Below are 24,498 nucleotides of genomic sequence, written 5' to 3' on the forward strand. Positions count from 1 at the left end.
TTCTATATTTCTTCATCTTCAATAAACATTCACGGAATCTGACGGGCTTCATGTGACTTGTCCTTTTATTGAGAAATACAACCGAAAAAGGAGATTTTGAATCCAATTAAAATGCCCATAGAGCACCGGTACAGTGGTGTAGTGGTCGGCTGTGTGGGGTTTGCATGTTCTCCATGTGTATGAGTTTTCTTCCGCAGTATAAAAACTCGCTTGAGGTCGACTGGTGACTTGCATATAAATTGCATCATATATGCATGTAAATTGCATATATGAATGTGGTCGGCTTGTGACGACCTGTCCACCATGTGTTTTGCTTTCATCAACAGTTTGCTGGGATTAATCCCAGCGCTCTGCATCCCTCAATTGGATTAAGTAGTATAGAAGAAATATGCTCCAATATGAAGTAAAATAATGCCGCCATGTTGGTGGATGTTTAAATATTGTCCTTCAGACTGTTGAAAACTTCCCTTTGGACTCTTCTGCACTGTGACTCCTCAGCTCCGGTCTGGCTGCGTTACCTCGAGAGTTGGTGTTGTTAAAGGTGAAATATGAGAAGAGGAGTCCGCCTGAAATACTGCAAGGAGAAGAAAAGCCATTGTTGAGGTTATTGTAGAAATGCTGCTTCAACTGTACATTCAGGTTTTACAACAAGGCTGCACAGATTGACGTGTGAGCATGACGCGTTTTAATGGTTTTATAGCAGCTAATCTATCAACAACTGTTACATGCATCAGTATTGCCAGTGGGTGAAATGTAGTGGTGCACCAGTAAATGAAATATGCCTTATGTCAAAATCAGAAAGTGTTAAATGACAGCTTAATTCTCTATACTCAATGTTAAGCTATATGTATACATAACGGAAAGCCGTTAATTGAAATAAGTAATGCCATTCTAAATCAGAAATGAACTGGAAAGCATCATTATGCTGATTTAGCTCAAAGCTGATATGAGGAAACCAGAAAGCATGTTTGAGCTCATCTATATCTGGCAATGTCTGAGCTTCACTGTCATTGTTATGCAGGTGATGATTGGATTGTGAACGGAATCCAGATCCATAAAGCAAGAACTGCGACAACAGAAATGATCTCTTGGTCACACCAAACTGATCACACAACACATTTATAACTGAAACTTTCTTACCAAAGGGTGAGGCCCAGGAAGTTAGGCCAGGAGAACAGGTAGTCTCCACCAATAAACATACCGATGTAGGCTACTGCAACATTCTGAAGAAAATGGCACATTATTGGTCATATTGTAGAATGAAACTGGGAAAATAACACATTTTTCTGTATGTCATGGAACTAATAAAAACCAACACGTTTATCTAGATTCTAGATAGTATTCTCATGAGCACTGACTGACCTTGATCGCTCCGACTATTGTGGTCGTAAGTGCCGAGTTATAATAGTTACACAGGACAATGGAATACACCACCACAAACCTGTACAAAAAGCGACAGAGGCAACAGTGAAAAACCTGAGAGAAGCTTGATTTCCTGTGATATAGCATAAATGTTATGAGAACATGGTGACATACCCCATGAAACAGGACATAAGGAAACAAAAAACAAAGGTTGCTTTCACCCAGTCCTCAAAAGTGATTGCCTGGGAGGAGATGAAAAGGCACAAAGCGGCTATAATGCACGTCATCTGTCAGCGCCAACAGGAACAGAGAATAAGTTTGAACTTTGACAGACGCTGAATGTACCTTGTGTAAATCGCCAGTAAACACACTTGCCACGAGAGTGGGGATAACAATGAACAGTGCATTGTAAAATAAGACACCATATTTGCCCAGGCTCTATGAAGAACAAGGAGAAAAGAAACATATCTGAGATCATGATGACAAAGTAGCTCACAATATGGATCATTTGTTGGCATCTTTAAAACAAATAATTAATGAAACTAAATAAAATGGGGGAAATCCATGTTTGCACTCTATTTGGCAATGTAAGTCAAAATGAGTGTGTGGCAGGGTTTTGTTTTATGGGTGCAATCCACAAAATACTGTTTCTGACACCATTTAAAATGAAAAAGGTTGAATCAGTTCTCACAAATTGTGAAGTATCTATGAGGAAATACTGTAATCCTGTTGGGCGTGTTTAAAAATTCTGTTGACTAAAGGAGCACATAGATGGAAACAGCCATTATATTTGTTAACAAGAGAACTGAAGTCTTTTGTGAGGTTTCATGCTGTGCACTATGTGTTTTCCGACCACACCTACGAAAAAATGCAATGGCAGAAACATGCACATTGTGTTCGTTTGCAGGAAGGGGCTACCTGATCACCAAGTTTCTTCTTGGTGTACACACCGGTGGCAGCAGTGAATGCATCGTTGAGCAGGACGAAGACGTAGCCCTCCACATTGAAGGCTAAGTCTGAGCTAGTAGATACAATGGCGATGAAGAGGAATATGTTAAAAAAAACAAAAACAAAACAAAACAAGGACAATTAAAAAGAAATGGTTCCCATTTTCAGACATTTTCATACCTGGCAGCAATCATGGCACCAACAATTATAGTCATGACGCAGTACACAATGCGCTTTGGAAATGTTTTTCTGAAAAAGGAAAAGCTTTTATTTACCAGTCACAAATCACACACGCACACACACACACACACATACACACACCACACGCATCTAATAAATCACATTTACTTATCTGCATATTTCCTATTCGCTTTCCCGAGCCGTTTTATTTGAGTCCCATGAGAAACTCATTAGGGTAATCTCCATGTAAGAGTGCAAATAAATGCATGAAGTTCACTCAGGCCAAGTCATAACTTTTATTAAAGGATATCTTGAAAGCTTCAAAACTCACAAAAAGTAACTTGAATAGCAGCACTAATGGTTTACATGGCAAAAAAAAAACAAAAGCAGGATAAAAGCAAGGAGAATAACACTTAAGTGGAAGAAAACGAGAGTAGGTAAAAATATAAAAGAAATAAGGTATAATTACATGATAAAAAGCCATAAATAAATGCTGAAAGTGAACATTTATACAAAAGCATAACATGCCTTTTTTTTTTTTTAAAGGAAGATGCAAACAGAAAGGTCTTCAGCCATTTTGTTCAATAAAAGAACTTGCAGTTTGAGTGGCTCTGTAGTTTTATGGGCGTTATCCTCTATACTGCTCTATTTATCCCACTTAGGGTCTCAGGGTTAACAGGTCAATCCTCGCTGACGACTGGCGAATGCACGGATGCAGTGGAGATGCTGGACAGATCGCGAGTCCATCACAGGACAAACATCATTTACACGTATCAGCTCCAGAGACACCAAATAACTCGAAACTTGTGGTTTTAGATAACATAATAAACAAAAACATTCAAGAAAGAAGTCTGAGATGAGTCACTACCTCAGTACATATTAAACTGAATAAATCTTGACAAATAAGACCAAATACCTCAGTATATATGCTTCCATGATCAATGTCATCAAAATGGTGAATTTCCTCAACACTGTAAACATGGGTAAACTGTGGAAAAACAACAGGTTTTAGAGAGTAATGGGAAAGTTCAACTCTGAAATCTACCAAATCATATAACATCCAACCTGAGTTTCTTGGTGCTGGCCAGTCCTGTTACATGGTTGCCAAAATAGAGCAAAGGGAGAGGAAAAATCTGGTGGGGAAAATGAAGGCATGTAAGAATTTGTTGGAGAATAGAAGCCACAATAGGATATAGAGATAAATCACCACGAGGATGTTTATAAATAAATAAATAAGTAAAAATCAGAATTTCTTACTTTTATAAAAACGCTTCTGTCAAAATCCTGAAACCTGACTGTTTTGCTCATTTTGGCTGCATACAGGACAACAATAGTGGTGATCATCTGAAAGACACATTGAAATGAGTCTTTGTTAACAGATTTAAAACAGAAATAAAAACAAAACAAGACTGACGCTCTCACCTGTCCGATTCCCAGACACAGGTAGGACGGGAACCTGCAAAAACCAAACAGCATGAATCCTCCTTCAAACGTGATCACGTGAGATAATGAGACCCCCCTACAGACCACGTGTTGGATGAACGGCTGGGTGACAGCACCGCGACACACACGCCGCCTACCTGAAGCTCGTCAGCACGGTTTTATTCACCACGGTGACCAGGAAAGAGCTGCACGCGTAAAACAGGGCGGCCAGCAGCTGTGACAGCCTAGAATGCTCCACCTGCTCCTCGCCGACTTCCGCTGACATCGTTGGATGAGGTGAAAACACTTGTCGACTTGGTGTCTGAAAAGAAAAGTGCAGAAAGTGGACAGATTGCTGGTTTCCTGTTAAGTCACTGCAGAGCAACTGAAGAGGAAGCCAGGCAGAGGGGCGGTCTCCAAACTATTGCATAATTCAGGAGGGGTCCAAAGTTTTCTCTCTTTATTTTCCAAGTGCCTGGCTGCTCCACCATTTGAATCCCCCCCCCCCAAAAAAAAAAAACCCAACAACAAAAACAAAAAACCCATCCCACATTTGTTCTTATATGTTTTCTACACTTTTTCATAAATGCTACAGTACTGCAATGTGTCCTGATGTAAGTACAGATAATATACTCGTGAAGCAGTATTTGATGAAACGGTGCTGGTGTATATATAGTATCAATGGCTCTGGATTAAATCAGTGCAATCTTTCCCAGAAATGGAATCAGAATTCCATGAATCCAAACTTTTGACCAGCTATGGCTGACTGTGCTAAAAAAAAAGAAAGAAAAGAAACTCACACTGTACAAATGTCATAAACACATAGCTATACAAAATACAGCACCGTGACAAGTGCCGAGCATTTATGACACCGCATACATGCGGAAATCTCACTTTAATTGTGGAATTAATAATGTTGCCAAGACTGAAGGTAAAAAAGTTTAAAAAAAAAAACAACCTCCAACCCAAAAAAATCAAAACAAAACAAAGAAACAATGTTGCAATACATGGTGATTAAAACATGAATTATTAATGAATTATTAATGTACATAGTCTGCTACCCCCCCCCCATATCGGTTCTAGACCAAAGAGCAGGTAGTTATCTGTGCTAAGTTAAAGATTGTTAGATGAAGAATAGTAATCATGGTTCAGTAGGCGGCTAGGCAAAGCAGGTTTCAGACAAAGAGCCATATTTGAATGTGGTGTGCTACCATCAGCAGTCTGTGCAGATACTTTTAATGTGTTGTTATCAGTAGATAGGGCAGCATAGCCATGTTTCAGTTGAGACAAATAATGAAATCATGAATGACGTGACATGTTCAAATGCTTAAACAGAGAGAAATTTGAGGATTATATGTTTTCATTGTTAACTGCAACTGAGTAGTTATAATATAATAGATTATAAGATAATAAGAGATTGCCCAAATCAAATAGCATCAGATTTACTGACACTGCGAGGATTTTGCACCTTTTGAGGAGTTGTGAAACACATAGCACTTAATTAAAAAAAAAAAAAAAGAAGCATCGCCATTTTTTTATAGGGTTATAGATGGAAGTGTGTAACAACTGTGGAAATTAAAAAATGTTTGTCCACAAGGTGGTGCTATAGCATCAATCTTGAAATGATCCATCCATTCCTCTTCCACCTGCTTTATCTGAGCAGAGTGTAGTGGGAGCTGGACCCTGTTGTCTACTTCCAAAGTTCACTGTTTTTAACTAACAACAACAACAACAACCAGGTGGTGGTTTTAACCTGGGGCCAAGTTCACAATCACTTCTTCAGCTTCCCACGAGTCAACATCTGGCCCCAGGCCAGTGAACTGGGTGCTGTGCTGACACCCAGTCTTTTCATCAACAGCAAAGGACAGCTTGACTCAAAAGCTGAGGGTGGGGATTTGGATATACTACACGATCAATCCAACTTTACTTAGTCCCTCCCATTTTTAAAATGCGCAAAACAAAACATGAATTGTCAATAAAACATTTTCAGAAGAGGAGGATCACCTGTCTGCTTGGTGTGTTTGATTGTAACTGGAAAGAACTCCCTTGAACCCCCCCCCCCCCCCCCCAACCCAAAAAAGAAGCACTCCAAATTCTATGTGAACTACTTTTTTCCTCATTTTCTTTACAGACTGAGCAAGTTTTACGAGTACAGCAGCTTCACCCTGGTGTATTGTAAGTAAGTTACTTAAGTTACTACAGGGTGAAACTTCTCGAAATGCAGAGGTTTCTGCAGATACCTAATGACACAACTCTGTTCTGGTTGCGAAATATTAAACCAGTTCATTGAAGGATCTTACCTGAATCAACAAAAATGATCCCAACAGCCTTTTTCCTGTCAAATAGAAATTAAACCAGTCTGACAGGTGAACCACAAAAATACTTTTTTTTGTTGAAGTTCGTTTGTGTACTTTCGTTTTGCAGGGCTGTTTACTGCTTCTCTTTCTCAATGCTCAAAACGAATAGCTTTTTAATCAACTTTTTCACATGTTGCCACCTCCAGTTTGATTGCAATGAGCCACAATAAGCTTTCTTGACAGTAGGAGTGATGAGGCAGGGTTTTTATTTATTCATTTTATTTATTTTTTTATCTGGGTTGCCATAACTTCATTGTGGTCCTCGCTGTCCATTGTGTCATTCAATTATTTTTGTTGTCTTTTCTGCCCGATGAAGGGAATTAAAAATCCAGTGCTCTATGCAGTTCCAACCTCTTTGCAGTTAGGATGCTTTGACCACCAACGTGCTGAGGAAACCTGCTCTGACTTGAACTCACTCAGGTGAGAACGTATTTGTGAGCGTTCAAAAGGCTGCGTGACTCAGAAGAAAGATAATGACACAGTTGTGTGCTGCAGGCCTTTTTTGTCATTTCAGTTAGTAATTCACTATCATAACAGTGTTTGTTGGCATGGGTGTTAATGTCTGTAAATTAAGTTATTTGGTAATGTTTATCCTGCAGTCGCATAAATAGAAAGTTATAGGTGAGAAATGAATCTTGAAATCTAGATTAACTGCTACTCTGGATATGGAGCTATATCCATTCTTACACCATTCTTATATCAGTTTTTATATTCTGTTACGGGCAGTCAGGGTTGGTGGGTGTGTGTATGCGTGTGTGGGTGTGTGCGTGTTTCTATTTAATTTTTATTTTGCTCTTTTATGTGAAGCACTTTGTGTTGCATGTATGTTTGTATGAAAAGTGCTCTATCAATAAATTTTGATTTGATTTGATATGAGATGAAGGTGTTTATAAAAATCATATCGGTCAAGATGATATTATTCACACATTAAAATCTATAAAGTTCAGATTATCCATTAGTTGGCACAATGTAGTGGCCCCTCCTCTTTCTCAATGGATGTAACTTCTTTTTATCACACCTGGTTCGAAATGAGGATCATGAGCTGGCCACATTAGATTAGTTTTTGGTTTTGTTTTTTAAGTTTGAGTTGTTTCAATAGATCCAACCAGACATTTATAGAAAATCTCACCCATTGATTCTGAATTCTGAAGTAGTCTCGGAGGCTTGGCAAGCTCATTTCCCCTTGAGATTTAGGTAATTGTAGAGTTTTTAAATCTTGTTCTTTGGGGTTTAGCATTACAGATAAAGCGTGAGATGGCTTTATTCCATTCCCTAAATTGAGAATTAGGGACTTGGATGGGCAAAGATTGGAATAAATGCAGCAGTCTGGGCAAAATATTGGTTTTTATTACCATCATTCATGTGTGTGTGTTTTAATTGTGTAAAGAATTTAATAGAGTTAGAATCACAATTTAACTTATATTTCGTTCTGAGGTCAGGTGTTGGCTTAAAATTAAACACCAGGGCTTGTGTCTTTTCAATATTGAGAGTTTAGCCTGATAAATTTCCATATTGCAGCAACAGATCCATCAATCCAGGGACCCCAGAATCTGGGTTTTGAAGGCTAACCAAAATATCATCTGCATGAAGGCTAATCTTATAGTTAGAGCCTCTGCTTCTTGATGTACTTTGGTCGTGTGTGTCACACTTCCATCTGTTGAAGTAAAACTGTGGCTCATGTTAGAAGATATGGGAACTTCAAAGTTAAAGTATCTTTTATTCCAAATAAGACACGGATTACACGTAAAAGGAAATTAATCTTATTCTGGCCCAAACTTCGTTCAATACAGGGTCATTACGTTTATTTTGTAAGTTTCATTTATGCGAGAGTGCTGCATGTACTTCTGTTCTCTTCTTTCCTTTGTGCCCATGAAGGAAGCTTCTTTTTGTGAAAGTCCTCTTTTAATTGCATGTTTTTCCTTGTGGAAAAGAGCAATCACAGGCCAATTTAACCTGTAAGGGACACAACGTTTTCAAAGTCTCGTTGACCTGATTCAATTTGTTCTGAGATGCTTTGTACCTGGTGAAATTAGCCTATGCATCGACAATTTATCCCGTTGAATCTACATTGTTTTTTATCATTTAACTGTTTCCAACCAAAAAGCTTGGGCTGGGATAAAACAGGCCCACAAGAATAACCAGAATATTATTATTGACAGTGATTGGCAGCAGTTACCTGCCTCTGGAACTCCATGCTGTATCTCAAAAGCGACTCAAAGAAGTTGCTAGTGTCCGCATCAGTTCGACCTTTGGAATAACTCCAGAGAAAAGATATTTGGCTTCGCATCTCAAACATCTTTCTATTGATGTCTAAATCCTGAGTAGTTTAAAAAACTGTGTTATAGCTGCAAATTCAAGCTGACATCAAGTACACAATGGAAAGTTTACAGGGATCAACTTTTTATTTTCAAATTACAAATGCAAAGAAAGAAACATTTACATCGTCGGTAAATTTTGCCAGTTTGCTGTGATCGTCCATTGCATCCCAAACAAGATTGAAACTACACTGCAGTTACTTATGTGTCAACAGGTAGGGAATACTTTAATGTGTTGGTACAACCACGTCTGCATGGCTCAGTGACAAATACTCACGATGGTATAGAAAAGTAGAGGAAAAAATGGTTTCGTGTTTTGTTGGACATTTTTTGGGGAGAAATTAAGATACATAAATGAATCAAAAGTACACAGAAATTGTATTACAGACACAAAGTTACAGTAGTAGAGTTGTACTTTTAAGGAATTTTTAGGTTTTACATAACCGACAATAAGGAACTTGATTGCATAAAAACCTCTCATAAATGCCATGTGGAAACATACGACATGTTTCTCAGGGTAGAGATTCTCTGCTCTACGTCTCAGTACCTCAGCCTGCGTGTGGTACGTCTCGCTCTCCTACGACGCCTTTCCAGGAGCCGTTGTTCACGTGCGTAGTTCGGGAACTGGCCATACAATCTGTGGATCAGCAACAATCAGTTGTTATTTATTTATTTATTTTTTATTACATAAAAACCTCTAAGAAATGCCATATGACATATGTTTATGAGAGGAGTGATTCTCCGCTCTGAGCCTCAGTACTTAGGTCTGGGTCTGCGTAGCATTCTCAAGGTGTTCTCTATCTGAGGTGGTGCACATATGGGCTTCTTCTGGTCCTTGACATACAGTCTGGGGATCAGTGAGGAAAGACAATCAGTCATTCAGGCCTAAAATCATACTTTGAGCACAAGTTATGAGTTACATCAGAGGGCTTACATTAGCAACTTTCAGTTAAATGATTCATTTCAGTGTCTTTTCTTGTTATTAAATTCGAAATGTAGACAATGAATAAATAATGTAAAAACTACTGTAGTGTGACCTTTTGAATCATTGTTACTCACATCACTGCCTCAATGTTACAGGCAAAGGAGTCTGTCTGCACCTCCCATCGTTGCACATTCAGCAGCATTGGTATGGGGATGTTTCTCATTGTTGTGATGCAACATTTTGGGATGCCAGCTGCAGTGGGAGATTGGGATCAAGAGTGTAAATGAAAGAAAAAAATAAAAGTCAAAGTCAAATGGTAGTAATGTTTGAACAAAGAAATGTATTCATAAATGTATGATAAAGTAAACCATCTTCAGCATATCTATGCTCTAAAGACATTTTCATTATGAACATTGAGCAATATTGAATATTGTCAATGCACTACTTTAAAAAAAATAAAAAATTACAGGGGTCTGTACTGCACAATGTTGCAGGAACATAAAAGTAGCATACAGATGAGTTGAAATAGCTGCCACAAGACATCAGGATGTAATCCTGAATATGATTATTTCTTTGTGTTCACAGAGAATCTTTTATGCTCCATAATATTCTTATTTAAAATTATGCACACAACCAGTTGTATGTGCCTTCTTGACTTCAACCTGTATTTGTAGTGCGAATGAGGTTCTTACCTTCAGTGGAAGTGATGGTCAAAGCATAAAAACACACAATCGCACACACTACTTTCAGATCCATGATGGCAGGAGAAATTGTGTCGAGGGAATGTGATCTTGTTGTTTAAATACTGACACAGAAGCTGTGCACACACCCAAGTATCCGCCCAAACGCATGACTGACAAGTGTGTGAGATTGAGCTTTCACCAGTCAGATACTTTCCATTGTGAGAGGATGCTGAGAAAGTTGACATGTAAAAAAAAAAAAAAAAAACAAGCTGTGATGATACACTAAAGTTTGAAGCATAATTGAAAAATATTGTAAGGTTTGCTTTTTAAAAAAAATATTTTTCTTCAAATAAAGAACAAAGTTTTTCAAACTGTCTGTACTGGTTAACTTTGTGATACCGGTATGCTCCGCACAGGCTCCAACAGGTTTAATAACCCCTCTTTTAAAAAGGATCCTGTTTGATTTGACAGCTACCGAATGAATGCACACGACACACCTAAAGCCTTGGAAGACAGGATGCAGGTCACAACGATTAAGGTCGAAACGAAATGAAGACGTAAACAAGGATCAAACTTTCGCTTTCGTCAACCGTTACAAGCCTCCATTGATAACAACCTCTGTTTTTTTTCACCTCTTCAAATGTTTTGGACAAACTTATATATGGTGCTGAAAGGTGGCGTAAGATCACTTTCACATGACAGTGACAATGTTCCCAGTTTGATTTGGCTTCGGCAAGATTTCTGTGGAGAGTTTGCATGTTCTTCCATCGTGTGTATGGGTTTTCTCAGCAATGACAGCCACAGGCTATAGGAGCGAGCGCTGTGCCGGTACCTTCGCTCTGTTCCCCACCGGAGGTTCTACCGCAGGTCTATTCACACCATCGAAATTGGAGCATGAAGGTCAAGAACTCTGTGAATTGTACACCCTATACAAGCCACATGCACATGGATAATTGTGCCCTTGCTAGCACAACTCGCAATAGTTACCTCATACATACATCAGGATTCATTGGTAAAGAAAAAAAAAAAAAAAGAGTACTATATTTTCTCTCAGATACTGTTAAAGCATTGAAAGAGATTCATATTTGCTAAATGTGGCCCTTTGGTTTGATGTTTAAATGAAAGATGATCAAGTTCAAGCCTCTCAATCACAAAAGAGGTGCCCTGCACAAGAACCCATGAGCAAGAAGACTGCACATATTGTCAGTGACTCTGACAGTAGAAAAAGAGACGACGGTTTAAAAAGAAAAGAAAAAAAAACTTTCGGGGAAACAAGATCTCTACATGGCAACATGATTGACAGTTTTGCGTGCATTGTATATTCAGGTGTGGTTTTCAAAACTGTGTATCTTGTGCAATCGACCTGAGCCTGCAAGCAATCAGTGTAATTGCCGTGTAAAAAAAAAAAAATAAAAAATCAAATGCACCCTGGGGGACTTCCCAGCAGAACTGACAAAATGATTTGGTTTCACTTTAAACTGACAAAGCTGGTGATTTAGTGTGAGCCAAACTGCGGACGAAAATCTGGGATTTTGATATTTGGTCAAAACGTTTTACATTTGTATTGAGAACTTGGATCAATGTGATTCTGTTCTTACCAGAACCAGTGGGACATCACCGTATCTCAGTGATTATTTTTCTTGAAATCAAAATTTAAATCTCAGACAAACTACAAGCAAAGGTCTTTCCTATGGAAGACTTTACCAACAAAATGTCATCACACGTTGTTTTGGCAGCTGTATCAGCCTCAATCATCACGCATAAAGTGATACGACGATTAAAATTTTCATCTATAGGCGGACTGGACATGTTGATACACCGCAGCAAGACCTGTGTGCTTGGAGGCGATGAACGAACCCAGCAGTTTATGTGTTGTCGTGTTGGGGCAGTGACTGCCTGCCAGACGACTCAATAAACCTTTTGTGTGTCATTTCTAAGAAGCACATAACAAAACAGTCCTCTTACCTGTTTTCACTCTTTCACAGTCAAACTCATGCAAGCGGATGAGCAGCATCAAGAACAAAATACAAAAGTCTTTTTGTGTTGTGATACATTCTGTATTGTTTCTCATTGTTTTTCTCTTCGATATACAACCATACTTCGACTGCACACAAAGTAATTGCTGAGGCATTTTCATTCAGCTGTTTTACATACATGTCTGGAGCAACCTTTATCGTCAATCTTTTACTTATTTACAGTGATTTCTGCTGGATCTCATTCATTTCAATTGGAGCCTTGCTATGTCCCCATTGGAGAATAAATTTAGTTTACACTATGTGCATTAATATTTACATGTGGGTGCAAACAAGATGTCTGCTTTTCCCATGCTCTCTTCCAGGATTTGTACATGGCGAATCAGTAAACGAGTGGAAGAAAGTCGGACTTCTCGTTTCTTTTACGTCTACTTTTATCTTTTGGTTCGGAGTTCAGATTTCAAATCTTCTTGTGGAACGAAGACGGTCTTCATTGCCTGCTGCAGCTCCAGGCCCTGTAGAGCAAAGGGGAACCTCCAAACGCACGCACAGTATCAGTACTCGTTCTGTTCTCTGGTGGCCACATGCAGCAGTCGCAGTAGCAGTTCTGTAGGTGAGCTCCTCCCAGTGCTGTGGGCCAGATCTGAGATCTTCACCTCTCCCTGGCAGTCAGGGTCAACCACACAGCTCTCTGAGAGGGAGGAAAGGAAAGGACATGAAAGATAGAAAAATGACTTAGTCCAAGGGGCTTAGATTGCATAACCAGATTCTGAGAGTGCATGGAATTGGCCCTTTCCAATTTATCACCCTCATCAGCAAATGGTTGTGAGAAAACGTTCAATTCATTTCCACTCTTGATCAACAATCAAAGTGGCTCCAGTGAATGAGACAAGGTAATAGCACAGACCGTACCCGAGTTGCAGCAAAGTCCGGTAGCAGCGCAGCGCCCTCCTTCCGACCCACAGGATCTCCCTCCTGCCTGACAAGGGGTGAGCAGGTAGTTCTCCTCCACACAGTGAGCAGTTTCTGGGGAGCCCAGCAGGCAGCCGAGACCCTCCCCGCAGCAGATGCTGGGGCCGAAGCAGCGGCCCTGGTCTCCAGGGCCACAGGACATGCACTTCAAGCAGAAAACACGTGTTAAATAAATAGATGTGAATAAAAACATTCTAAGGTTAAAATTTGTATTCTGTTTGATTGAATTTTGAAATATTAACATGCTTGAAAGAGACTCATATTCAGTAGTGATTACTTATCATTCTATAGGCTATGGTTAATGTTTGGTTTAATTTATTCTGCCCGACTAAATCTACTGGATTCATGACATCGTTACTACATGAAAAATGAGAAGATTGAAGGCTGGACACAATAAATTCACCTGGAAATTAAACTTTGAATATTGAAATGTTGACTGCCCAAAACCCTTCTCTATAAAAATCCATACATGAATTGAAGTTATTGCTATATATTGACAGAAATATATAGTTTTACACTACTTTCAGGAAAACACACAAGAGCTGACCTGTAGCCTATATTTAAAATTAAAAAAAGAGGGACTTTTGAGAACAAAATAGATTAAACAGGGTTTATTTTTCAAATTCTTTCGATTTTATTCAAATTTCCACTTGTTTTTTGTATGAGAAAAAACAAAAACTAAAAAAAACAACAACAAAAAAACCGAATGTGTGAGAGTAATGTTTCCTCACCTGTCTGATCCCAGTGTCCGGCAGCGCCCTTTTGCCTCCTCGGGGGCAGTTCTGGATGTAGCACGCGGAGGAGAGCGCGAGCAGTCCCAGGACGCACAGGGGGGACAAGGACTGAGGCATCGCTGCTGCTTTGGAGTTAGAGCCGCTGTCTGACGGATCGCCCCGGTCATCCCTCACTTTATAAGCACATGGACGTGATTTGACAAAGCCCATTGATATGTGACGTCAGTGTCGCACCGTCTTGCTCCCGACGCGCACACGCGCCCGAAGGCCACAGGCGAGCGCGCCGCGCGCACGCACCAAGAGGTCGCTTCGGATGTGGCTCCGCATCAAATGAGTGCCATCTAACAAATCTAAACGGAAAAAACAAAAAACAAAAAACAAAAAAAACAAAACAGCAGTGGGAGCAGAAGATGTTTTTTTCCGTATTCAGCACAGCGCCATGCGTCCACATAACTTTTCTGAATAATTTGAGCCTCCGTGGCGGGAGAAAACACAAGAAAAGACGCACAACGAACAACTAATTGAAATTTGTGGACAACTAATTAGATTAACTGCAATGAAGAGCAATTCACGGTGATCATGCAGATGCATGCACTTTTCTTTCTTTATTTCTACGTCTGCCATGCGAAGACAGCTGAGGTGGTGTCATGACCACCTCCAGGTCGCTCAAATTATCCACCTCAAGCAACACTAAACTGTTTACGAGCAAAACAAAATTAACATTTCTAACGAGTATATTTAGTGTTGATTATTCGGTTGCATGCTCAGGTTTTCATCTGTTCTATTAACTGTTGTGATGCTAATTAAGGAGTAAATAAGAAATGGTAGAACTGAGCAACAGAGGCAGCAGGTCAAGTTGTTTAATTGTCATCAGAGCATTCAAGCCTGATCTCTCCACAAATGTAATCTCACTATGAACTAAGCACAAAAAGTAAGGATTTTCTTTGATACTACATTATTCAGGTACAGCATGGACATGTTTCTGGTCCCTAACAGCCAGGGAATACGCAGAGGGACAATCACAATAGGGGGGGTCGTCCTGTCTATCGGACTATCAGGCCGAAACCTTACATTTTCCTCAACTATCAAAACACTTTCAATCAAACTGTTTCATTGTTTTTATAAGCTGCATAAATAAAGTTTTAATTCCTTGCAGGTTTGTTAACATTAACATGAATCTTCTGAAATAGAAGAAAAACTGTTGTTTTGCAAACTAACTTTCATTGAAAACCCGATTCCTCATTACAATTTGCAGTTCTGATTTAAAGAAAACTTTCCCCAAATGCACGTCTTTGGACTGTTTGCAAAAAACCAGAAATGATGCACAGACAAAGGGAGAACATGCAAACTGCACAGACAGCTCCTTTAAGCAGTGGAGGATTGTCATTGTGAGGAGAGGATGCTAATGTGCAGCTCCTTTGTACATCCTATATAATTAATTAATTTCCACATTTGTAAGGAACATGCCTTTCAAGGGATGAGTAATGGAGTGTAATATGTGATGCACCCTTGTCAGATCAGCCGAAATCGAATCCTCTAAGCCAATGCCAAGAAGTTTCTTATTTGTATGGCTCTTCCACTTTCACTTCTTCAGACTTCAATGATCAAACAAGAGTCAGTACGTGTCGAGCTGTTTGACATTGGCAGCCAGATTTGGGAATTTTATTCACTCGCGCAAAACCACACAAAGCTCTGAAGCCTGTCCCATTTACAAGAAATGTGTGAAACTCTAGTAAAAACACTTTCCAATATAAGATTTATTGCTAGAAAGCATTGTTACAACAAGAAAAAGTTTTAGTGCTGCGTTTATATTAGAAAAAAATGTTTTATTCTAGCAAACAGAAGGAAGAAAAGGCGCTCCTAATTAATAATTGAAAACATTAACAGAAACTTAACAATCATGAATACAAAACAAAACAATTTGAGCCTAAATTAGCTTGCGTTTTCACAACACAACTAAAAAGAGCTGTGCAAAGTCAATGGGTTCCTTTGACAAATAGATTCAAATCAAGTGCTTCACCTATCACCCGGAGCTCCGAATGCAAGTCTTTTATTTCAAATGCAGAACAACTGATTTTTGTCCTTGCTCCTACTGAGCGGATACAGGATCATGACCTTGGTTAAGCTTAATGTTGTCAGGGAAACCAACCGATAAATTTCATGGTGCTTGTGAAGCCTGGAAAAATACTATTGGCCCGACTTCTCTTTGTTTCACCCTTTTGTGTACCATAACTTTTGTGCTTGTGTTGACATTAGAGGGAATACGTGGTCAGTGACACGACGGCGACAGGAGAAAACAGTAGAGTACTGAAACATGAATGAGAGACACCAATCATCTTAAGACACCCACAACAAAGCCCACGAATGAGGACATGTGGAACTTGTCAGGTTCGTCACAATAACAATCACAGAGCCTTGGAATGACTCAGTTCATCCAGAGATCTTTCTGGTTGCTCTCAATTCGTCAGCCACCCCCCACCTCCAACCTCTCCTGTGCATCCTCAGCACAATCCACACATCCAGGGTCAGAACAGATATAGCAAATCCAAGGTTGCAACCACACTTCAGTGCTCAGTGAAAAGGCTAAGCTAGAGTGAGGGGGGTGGAAGAGAAATGGAATAGGATTTCATGGATTTTTCAATTTTTCTTTTTAATACTTCAACACGCTTGACTTTCATGGTCATTTTTAATTGTGAGCATGATCAAGCCATGCTTGTGTGATGTTGTGGGTTCAAGAAAATTGAAAGGAACATAAATGACAGCAAGAATGTAGACAATGTTAACACGGAGGACAATGTATGAAAACATAATATGAAACATGACACATGAATATCAAACACTGTAATAGGAATGCTTGGACTGCGACAAGTGTGTGAAGAAAGAGTTATCAAAAATGGAATTAAAGTCGCGACGAGAAAAAGTGAATAATTAAAATCACTATATGTGATGAACTTTGTGCAGATGTTTATTTTTCATACAGCAATAACGTATTGAAGTCAAATCTGGTACATTTCTGTGGGTTTGTTGGTCTTTTCTGTGCCTCCGGTCAGTGATGCACACGTATGATGCAGCTGTGTGGGGTCGAGCGCTGGCAGGTTGGACACGGGATGTGACCGGATGTGGCAACAGAGAGCGAGTTGGCTGGTCTTGATTTCCTCTGCAGGCAGGCACGACACAGCAAGTGGCCGCACGTCAGGCGGTAGATAGATGACGCTGTTGTAGAATAAGCAGAGACGGAGCAGGAACAAGCTGCGCACGTCTTCTCACCTGCTGAGAGAAAGCGAGGAGTGAAACCTTCACGTTTCAAACCGTCTAATTCTGGGTTTTCTCATATTGTCACGATGAACTGAAATGCACCAAAATCCTTTTCTTTAGCAGAGATAATGATAGACAGACTAAAACATCATTACTTGCAACTCCAATCATTTTGGGCACGTTTGAGGAGTACTTTTATAAAGTTAGAAAAATAACTGGTTTGACACTATTTGCATATGTTGCAAGCGTGAGTTTTGTCTGTTGAGCCGTCTTTCCGTCGGAATCCGAAATATTTCCATACTGCCGATTTATTTCCAAGAGGTGAGCGTGTATCATCTGTTTTTAGGCAAAGATCAGAAATTGTAAGGCAGACTACACATTTCCTGAAAGCCCATAGCCTTGCCTTCAAGATTAAATTACTTTTGGAGCTATAAAATATATGTGGTTGCATCTAGAGTATGTTAAATAAAAGTCATATCCTTAACCTGGTGCTTTTTTGACATTGACCTTGACCTTATGATAATCACAGTAAATGAATTTCCCATATCAAATAACCCATAAGTAGGCTTTTATTGCAAATGTATATCACTTTTGTATGCTGAGCTATTGCAATCTTATATTTTCACAGTTTGCCATATTTATTTACAATTTCCGACCTTTGCCGAGCTGTTATTTCTATAAAGCTACCAAGTTGAAAAGGTCATCATGCACTTTCAGACACCCGAGACCATTAGCGTTCAGAAAATATATGGTAGCCGTTGCCCACCCAGATGGGAGCATATTGGCCTCTGGCCCATGGACTAGTTAAAAAGGCCGCTGAGCACATGTAACAGGTTTCAATACGAATATTATGTACACCAGCCAATTTGTGGGAAGTCAGCGGTCATTGCCAGCAGTTTGTGAAGGATCAGCCTGTGCCTTCCCACAATACACACCGGTCTCTATGGGATAAACCTTGTACGAGCAGGCAGTGAATTTGAATTCTTTAAATCTAAATCTGAACGGTCCAATTTAAAATTGAGTCCATTGGTTTGAATTTGTGTCACAATAAAATCGATTCATCCTCACTTTTCAATTTCACTTCTCTGCAATCAATGTAGTTTTTTGATGTGACACATATCTGGGACCTGGATTCAGGAAAGATTAGCTGAACGCAGATGGGAAAAGGTTGACTTTACCTGGCGTGAACACCTCCGACGCAAATAAACACTGAAAATACGACGCGCTCACTGGTGTACTTGGCCAGCTGGCCTTCCGGGTCAAATCCTGAAACTCTTCCGGATATTTGAAAGGGAAATGTAACGATTTGCCTCTCGTGACTGTAAGAGTGCCGCCAAGAAGTGAGCCACAGGCCTTTCCGGAGGTAATGCGTTTGTCATTTTACAAGATATGTTTGTAAAGTATGGCCTAAAATGTTTCGGAGAGCATAGATCTTACCTGCAGACAGGCTTGGCAAGCTTGAACTGGGGTTCTGCGGAGTGGTGGTCCGCGGCTCGGAGTCGACCTGCTTTTGCTGCAGCAGGTTTGAAGTAAAGGAAGGTCGGCCCTGCAGGGCGGAGGACAGGGCCTCATCCAGACTGGACGACAAGCGCTGCTCATGGGAGCTGTAGCTGGGCGCTGAAGATGTGTGGTGGAGACACAGAAACAAAGATGTCAGCAGGGGAAAAAAAACCAAAGAGAACTGCATGTATGGAATGTTGTTACTCACCGGAGACTGATTCCGCTCTTGTTTTTTTTGTTTGTGGTAGCGGCTCATTCTTAGCGGTCAATATTTCTGTAGAGTCTGTGGAAATTTCACCGATACTTAGTTTTTTTCTTTTATTTGATTCAGATTTTCTGTTTTTGTTAAGAGTCTGGATATTAGACCCATCACTATCATCCTCCAGTGGACGTCCAGGTGTAGAACTTTCTATTTTCACAGTGGTGTTGTAATTGTTGACATCAGCAACGTTTCCTGAACGTTCAGCGCAACTTGAAGAGCTCTGCGCTTGTCCCTGTTGCTTGGATGTTACGAGTCTGGAGGCCTGTGGATTCTCTCCCTGGTCTCGTCTTCCCAACATCCCATCCTTTTTAATCATCCCATTCTGTAGCAGGAAGTGGTCAATGCGGCCTTTCAGCTGGGGGTTGGGGAGAGGCTGAGAGGACGAACTGAACGGGACTCCGGTGAACGGGTCGTTCGGGGGCCGACCCCACGTGGCTTCCCTCTTCTGGTACTCCTCCAGAGTGGTGCTGTCCACCGACACGCCGCCGGGCAGCAGCATCGGCAGCGCCATCACCTCTTGTGTGATCGGGTCAAGGAATTCGTCCGGCATAGAAAGACTGCCAAATTGAAACCAAACAATGGAAATAGTATCGACTGATTGATATACAAGAAAACATTTTACACCGAGAATTGAGGAAGAAGGAAGGTGAAACAACTCTGAGCCTGAGCTGGTGCCGGGATTTGACAAAAGATTAGCAGGGTTCTGCTCAAAATACTTCGGCTTAAGCAGTGAACAGAACCCACACCTTTAATTAAACCGTATTAAATCTGATCTTGTCCCAAATACAAGCAGCATGACAATACACAGACAAAGCACTTACATGTGCTTTGATCTTCTCAAAACATATTGGCCATATATTTTTGAGGTCATTTCAACTGCTTTGGATAACCGAAGGGCGGCGCCATAGTTAGCGAGCTTTTGGCACTCTCACCCAAACAGTTCAATATCATCAGTTCGATCCCAAGCTTTTGGTGAGGAATCTCTCTGCCTACCTACGTTTTCCCTGGTATTACGGTTTTCTCTGGGACGTTGTTATCAAGGTGAATCGGTGTCGTCAAAATGATTGTTGGTGTAAATGAAAGTGTTTGATATGTGATGGACTGGTGATCTGTCCAGGGTTACCCTCCCTTTTTGTCCATTCAAGCTCAAGTCTGCAAAGAAGACTGATGACAGAATGCAAAAATGGCCATTATTTTCAGTTTTGGGGTACCTGTGAAACACCACCTTTATTCATCCTATGGAAATCAACTAAATCCTCCTTCGTTATGTGCTAGGCTCAAAGTGATTGTGGTGAAAATATGGCGTATTTGTTTGTTGTCGTTTAGCTGTGTTGAGGTGTGGCAGATGTGTTTGTGCACATACCTCGAAGGAGCTTGCGGTGGTTGTGTGGTTGGTTTCACGGACGATGTCAAAAAGGCAGGTTGTTTCAGGAGTCTTTCACTGGCCTGGTGGACTCTCTGAATCCACTCCACTTGGTCAGCAGAGCAGCGGCGAGCCGGCTGCCCCCACACAGTCAAAGCTTTCAGTCCGAGAGACGATGCCGCTCCACCAAAAGGGACAGACACGCGGAGCTGCGTGACAGCGTCCAGCGAGAGCACGCCCCGGCTCCACAGCTCCTCCTGGCGAGAGTTTGCGTGTCGCGGTGGCGGTGGGGAAAGAAACGGGGCGCGCGGGCGAAAATTTGAACGCGTGAAGCAGACCTGAGCTTCTTCCCTCAGCTCACATCGTGCAACCAGTTTAAATTCTGGGATTGAACTGCTGGATTCAGGGTGTGACTGAGACTTGAAATGTACTCTTTGCTGAGAATCACTGGCGGCGTCTTCACGCCACTGCCGGGCCTGAACGCTCCACTGGTGAGCGCCGCTCTGCTGAGATTTACTGGCACGGTGTTGATGTGTCTCTGTCTTGTAACTTTTTGGGTCCTTCACCTCTGTCTTCACTTGATCACTTGTCGGAGCCTGTTTGTGGTCAGGGGTGGGACGAATTGGATCAGAGCTGGTGCTGATCTCCAGTCTCTTGCAGGCCTGTCCTCGGTCCATACCCCAGGGCCACAGTTCCACGTCCACCCTGCACAGCTCCACCTGGAACCCAAACTGCAACGTCACCTAAAATGAAATAATTACACGACGTATTAGACACAAACTCCTGTGCAGAATTGGGTCACGAGGACCCGTGTGGCACTTTAATCATATCTCCACACACGCTCCAATTTCACGCCAAGGGAGCTCAATTGCTGTGAAAGCGTGCATGAAATTTTAAAAAACAAAACAACAACAACATCCCTGTAAAACTATAATAAAAAGGACTTACTGGCAGCCTTCTTGGTAACAAGTTCACGTGACTCCTTATATGTGATACTAGTGGTGAATTAACAATAATTAACATGAAGTCTTTGAGTAAAGGACATGATCCTTGCAGAGAGACGATCGATATCATTTCTACTTCTTTATGATAAATATGACTCCGGTATGAATTTCTTTGTAAGTTTGTCTTTCTCTCTGAGTGTGTCCTGTAATAAACTGTCCACCTGTCCACAGAGTGTCCCGCCTTCACGTCAGCCGAGCTCACCTCCAGCCTCACGTGACACAGAAGGAGAGAAGATAGACGGAATGGACGTCATCTAACCTGCACAGGAGGTCGGAGGAAGTACTCCAGCTTGAAGCCCCGCCTCCTGACCGCTGGGTCGGCTGACACGAGGTTAGTGACGTCGTAGCCATCTGCACACACCTGCAGTCAGAACAGAAATCAGATGTTCCTCAACAATAACAAAAGAGCAAAAAACTGTTTAATTCTACATAGTATCTTCAAGAAACAATTCAAATTGTCAACCTAAAATGCATCGCATTTTTCACATTTAAAGCTGAAAACTAACTTCAATCAAAAAACATGGGAATCTGTGACCGACATGACGAGCATGAGAAGGTATTGGAGGTAAAAGCAAAGACCAAAAAAGGTAAACCATAAAGAATCTTCTTGAAACAGGTGAAGTAGAGTCGTTATCCCTCCAGAGTTTGGCGGAAAGACAGCCATGATCAGATTACAAAATACCAATAACAAGAACATAACAAGGACAGGACAGTAGTGATTCAGTCTCTTATGCACCACTTTGTCCTCTCCCCATTTATTGTCGCATTCTCAACCTCCACCTACATCCTGTCTTATTTTTCATCCGTGTACGTTTGCAACTCCTTTTCATTGTGAATTGCCTTGTGTCTGAATGATCCTCTATTAATACGTTTGCCTTGCTTTGCCTTTTCATCTGGACCTACTATTTCACTGATTATAACAGGAAAGAATGTGAAGAGAATTGAGAAAATTAGAAATGTGTCTTGTGCTCACACATTGTTTTAGATAGTATTAGACGGGTTATTTGGCTGCGGCAGCCGTTGTTGCCTTTAAAGCATTGAAAGTGTTTGGAAAGTGAACATGATGAAGAAAACTGAGCCTGAGGAAGGAACGGTTGGGGAGGAAAATGTACGTACCTTGTTGCAATGAGCGGTTGTACAGAAGTGAGGCAGACAAAGATTCATGACCATAGTCACCAAGAACCTGCAAAGACACAAATTCATTGAGTCGCATGCTGTGCGGGTCAAGGTGAAATGACACATTCAGTGAAAAAAAAAATGCTCTGTGTGAACTTATAAAATGAGTACACAGATGCTAGTTCACACATATTTCACAAGACCTTCAACCTCATTGCAGAACAGCCTTCGACACGTCGACTGACCATTTCACCCCTCAAACACAAAGGCGTACGATGAGCTCAAAAGGGCAAAGACATCCTGTAATTATCGCATGGAAAAACACAATCCAGTAAACCCTGTACATTTAACATCTGGATGTTGATTCCAAAATCCATTATAGGGAGTCACAGCAGTGTTAATGTCACCAGCCAATCAAACAGTTTGAGAATTGTTTGCTGATCATTATTCTCATCTTTTTATCGTATGTGATAAATCTTAGACATTTTATTCCAGCTTCATAAATGTGAATCTTGTCTGGTCCTGTAATTTTTGTAAACGAACAGCCAACTAAGTTTTGATTGTACTGTTTTTGGTAGTTTAAGTGTCATCTGAGCCGTTTGGGAAATATCCTGTGCACTTATTTGAAAAAAAAAAAAAGAAGCAAAAACTCACAATATATTTGCAGCTGCCTCAGATCAATGAGAACAGAGAATCTGAAACAGTTCCCTACCAAGAGCAATCATCACTGTATTGTCCTGTACTGACACATTATGTGATCTCAAAAACACACACTTGCATACCTCCCAGTCTAAATGCCACCCCTGTCATCTGAACTCTTCATTGTTGAAGTTTACATGCATTGTGCTTTTTTTTTTTCATTTCCAAATGGATGCGTTTAGAATAATGTATACCCACTAGTAGAGCGGCAGCACAAGAAGGAGAAAGACATTAATTTGGTGTCAATATTTAGAATTGAAATGGGGTTCCAAAGTGGTTGAAATGACTTCCTTGTTCTCATAAATTGCAAAACCAAGAATGCATCTATCTTGTGCTTTTGGGCATTATAAACTACAAAATGATGGCAGTAAAAGTGTCTGTTGATTCTATTCTGTGACTATAAAGTTATTTTTTGCACACAGAATAAAGCTTTCGTTCTGACACAGCTGAATTAAACATATTAATATAAGACCCCATCCAGCATGTACAGCGAATAATGTGATGCTCGGGTGTACACGTTTAAGAAATGTGACTTATATTCACTTTAGCATATACAGCAATGAATTAAAATCTTACTTTGCTCGGTCGTTTGTACCCTTCTTGTTGTTTCTTAATTGTTTAGCGACTCTGACCACAAAGATGCAAAAAGCTAAAAGTAGCTAGCGAGTTAGCCGGGAGGAGTACGGAAAATGAGAAGGGACATGTTTTCTAATTTGCGAAGTGAGCGATCTTGTTCAGTCCGAGCATGTAAAATCTGATTTCCAAAGAACACAAACCAAACTCCTCATTTAAAAGAAACGACAAATAACACGAGCTTACTCTTATTTTAACATTTTTTTAAACGATTAATAATTTATCAATTAGTCGTTCCAGATACGTCAAAAAGCATGAAACGAAACAACAACAACAACAAAAAAAACACGTGCAAAAGAGGAAAAGATAAAAAGAACATATATTTGCTCTAATGTGAATTCATCTATATATACGTATCCACAGACTAGCTCAACATATATCACAAAATACAATATTGCACAATATATTTCTTATAACCCCCTCTCAAAAAAAGAAGAAATTATAAAACCTGTGCAATTTAGTCGTCTTCTTTTTGTTATCATGACTGAATTAGACTTTTTACTTTATGAAAAACAATAAATGAAAGCAGCCTGGTTCTGTCTGGTTGTTATCTGTTGCCACCGAGTGGCTGACATTTATCATTACACCATTTAAAATCCTCTCAAAGAAGCTGCCAACCGAACCGTAAGTAACAAAATGCCATGTTCGTCATTATTGAGAGTTTATTATTTATTTATTGTTGATTTTAATAAACAGCCATCCTCACCACGTTGCTCGTTGACAAGGCCACTAACGCGGAACTATTGTTGCTTCTTGAGTTTACCCGGAGCCTAGACGTTGTGGCACACTGTGAAG

At 40.4% G+C, this 24,498-nt stretch overlaps 3 protein-coding genes and 1 long non-coding RNA gene across 7 annotated transcripts; all 4 read right to left on the minus strand.

Annotated features, from left to right (window-relative positions):
- Positions 1-1,136: 1,136 nt before the first annotated feature.
- On the minus strand, positions 1,137-4,198 carry slc35d2 (solute carrier family 35 member D2; the record flags this gene model as incomplete). Its single annotated transcript, XM_080499631.1, has 11 exons — positions 1,137-1,223; positions 1,363-1,441; positions 1,537-1,604; positions 1,708-1,800; positions 2,281-2,383; positions 2,491-2,559; positions 3,407-3,478; positions 3,556-3,623; positions 3,748-3,834; positions 3,913-3,946; positions 4,071-4,198. 11 exons carry the CDS (start codon positions 4,196-4,198, stop codon positions 1,137-1,139), a joined length of 888 nt encoding a protein of 295 aa, XP_080355757.1.
- A 4,449-nt stretch (positions 4,199-8,647) lies between these two features.
- LOC308131898 lies at positions 8,648-10,326 on the minus strand. Its single transcript, XR_013936670.1, has 4 exons — positions 10,202-10,326; positions 9,644-9,761; positions 9,345-9,431; positions 8,648-9,221 (listed from the first exon to the last, which is right to left on the minus strand). It is a non-coding gene; the product is annotated as an uncharacterized lncRNA (long non-coding RNA).
- Positions 10,327-12,719: 2,393 nt separating this feature from the next.
- Positions 12,720-13,991, minus strand: avp (arginine vasopressin; the record flags this gene model as incomplete). The annotated part of the gene is made up of 3 exons (XM_080500203.1): positions 13,869-13,991; positions 13,078-13,282; positions 12,720-12,856 (listed from the first exon to the last, which is right to left on the minus strand). The coding sequence occupies exons 1-3, from the start codon at positions 13,986-13,988 to the stop codon at positions 12,720-12,722; spliced, it is 462 nt and encodes a 153-aa protein (XP_080356329.1). The 5' UTR covers positions 13,989-13,991.
- A 2,671-nt stretch (positions 13,992-16,662) lies between these two features.
- ubox5 (U-box domain containing 5) lies at positions 16,663-23,705 on the minus strand. Of its 4 annotated transcripts, XM_080498926.1 has the most exons (7): positions 23,647-23,701; positions 22,372-22,438; positions 21,515-21,616; positions 20,252-20,994; positions 18,835-19,445; positions 18,564-18,743; positions 16,663-17,141 (listed from the first exon to the last, which is right to left on the minus strand). In XM_080498926.1, the coding sequence occupies exons 2-7, from the start codon at positions 22,423-22,425 to the stop codon at positions 16,918-16,920; spliced, it is 1,914 nt and encodes a 637-aa protein (XP_080355052.1). In that variant the 5' UTR covers positions 22,426-22,438; positions 23,647-23,701; the 3' UTR covers positions 16,663-16,917. The 4 variants fall into 4 exon arrangements, with proteins under 4 accessions (XP_080355052.1, XP_080355053.1, XP_080355051.1 ...); XM_080498927.1 differs by lacking the exon at positions 22,372-22,438 and having other exon boundaries at positions 21,515-21,606; positions 23,647-23,705; XM_080498925.1 differs by lacking the exon at positions 23,647-23,701 and having other exon boundaries at positions 16,663-17,138; positions 22,372-23,307.
- Positions 23,706-24,498: the final 793 nt, after the last annotated feature.

This window comes from Blennius ocellaris, assembly GCF_963422515.1.
Source record: "Blennius ocellaris genome assembly, chromosome: 7".
In the NCBI taxonomy this organism is placed as follows: Eukaryota; Metazoa; Chordata; class Actinopteri; order Blenniiformes; family Blenniidae; genus Blennius; species Blennius ocellaris.

What these genes read in the sequence shown, in the direction of transcription:
- ubox5 (XM_080498924.1), bottom strand. Translation starts at nt 22,497, where the DNA reads ATGTGTCATTTCACCTTGACCCGCACAGCATGCGACTCAATGAATTTG. An exon ending in TCCTCCGACCTCCTGTGCAG is followed by an intron (nt 20,995 to 21,514) that starts GTTAGATGACGT and finishes ATTTCATTTTAG; the next exon opens with GTGACGTTGCAGTTTGGGTT. An exon ending in CCACCGCAAGCTCCTTCGAG is followed by an intron (nt 19,446 to 20,251) that starts GTATGTGCACAA and finishes TCAATTTGGCAG; the next exon opens with TCTTTCTATGCCGGACGAAT.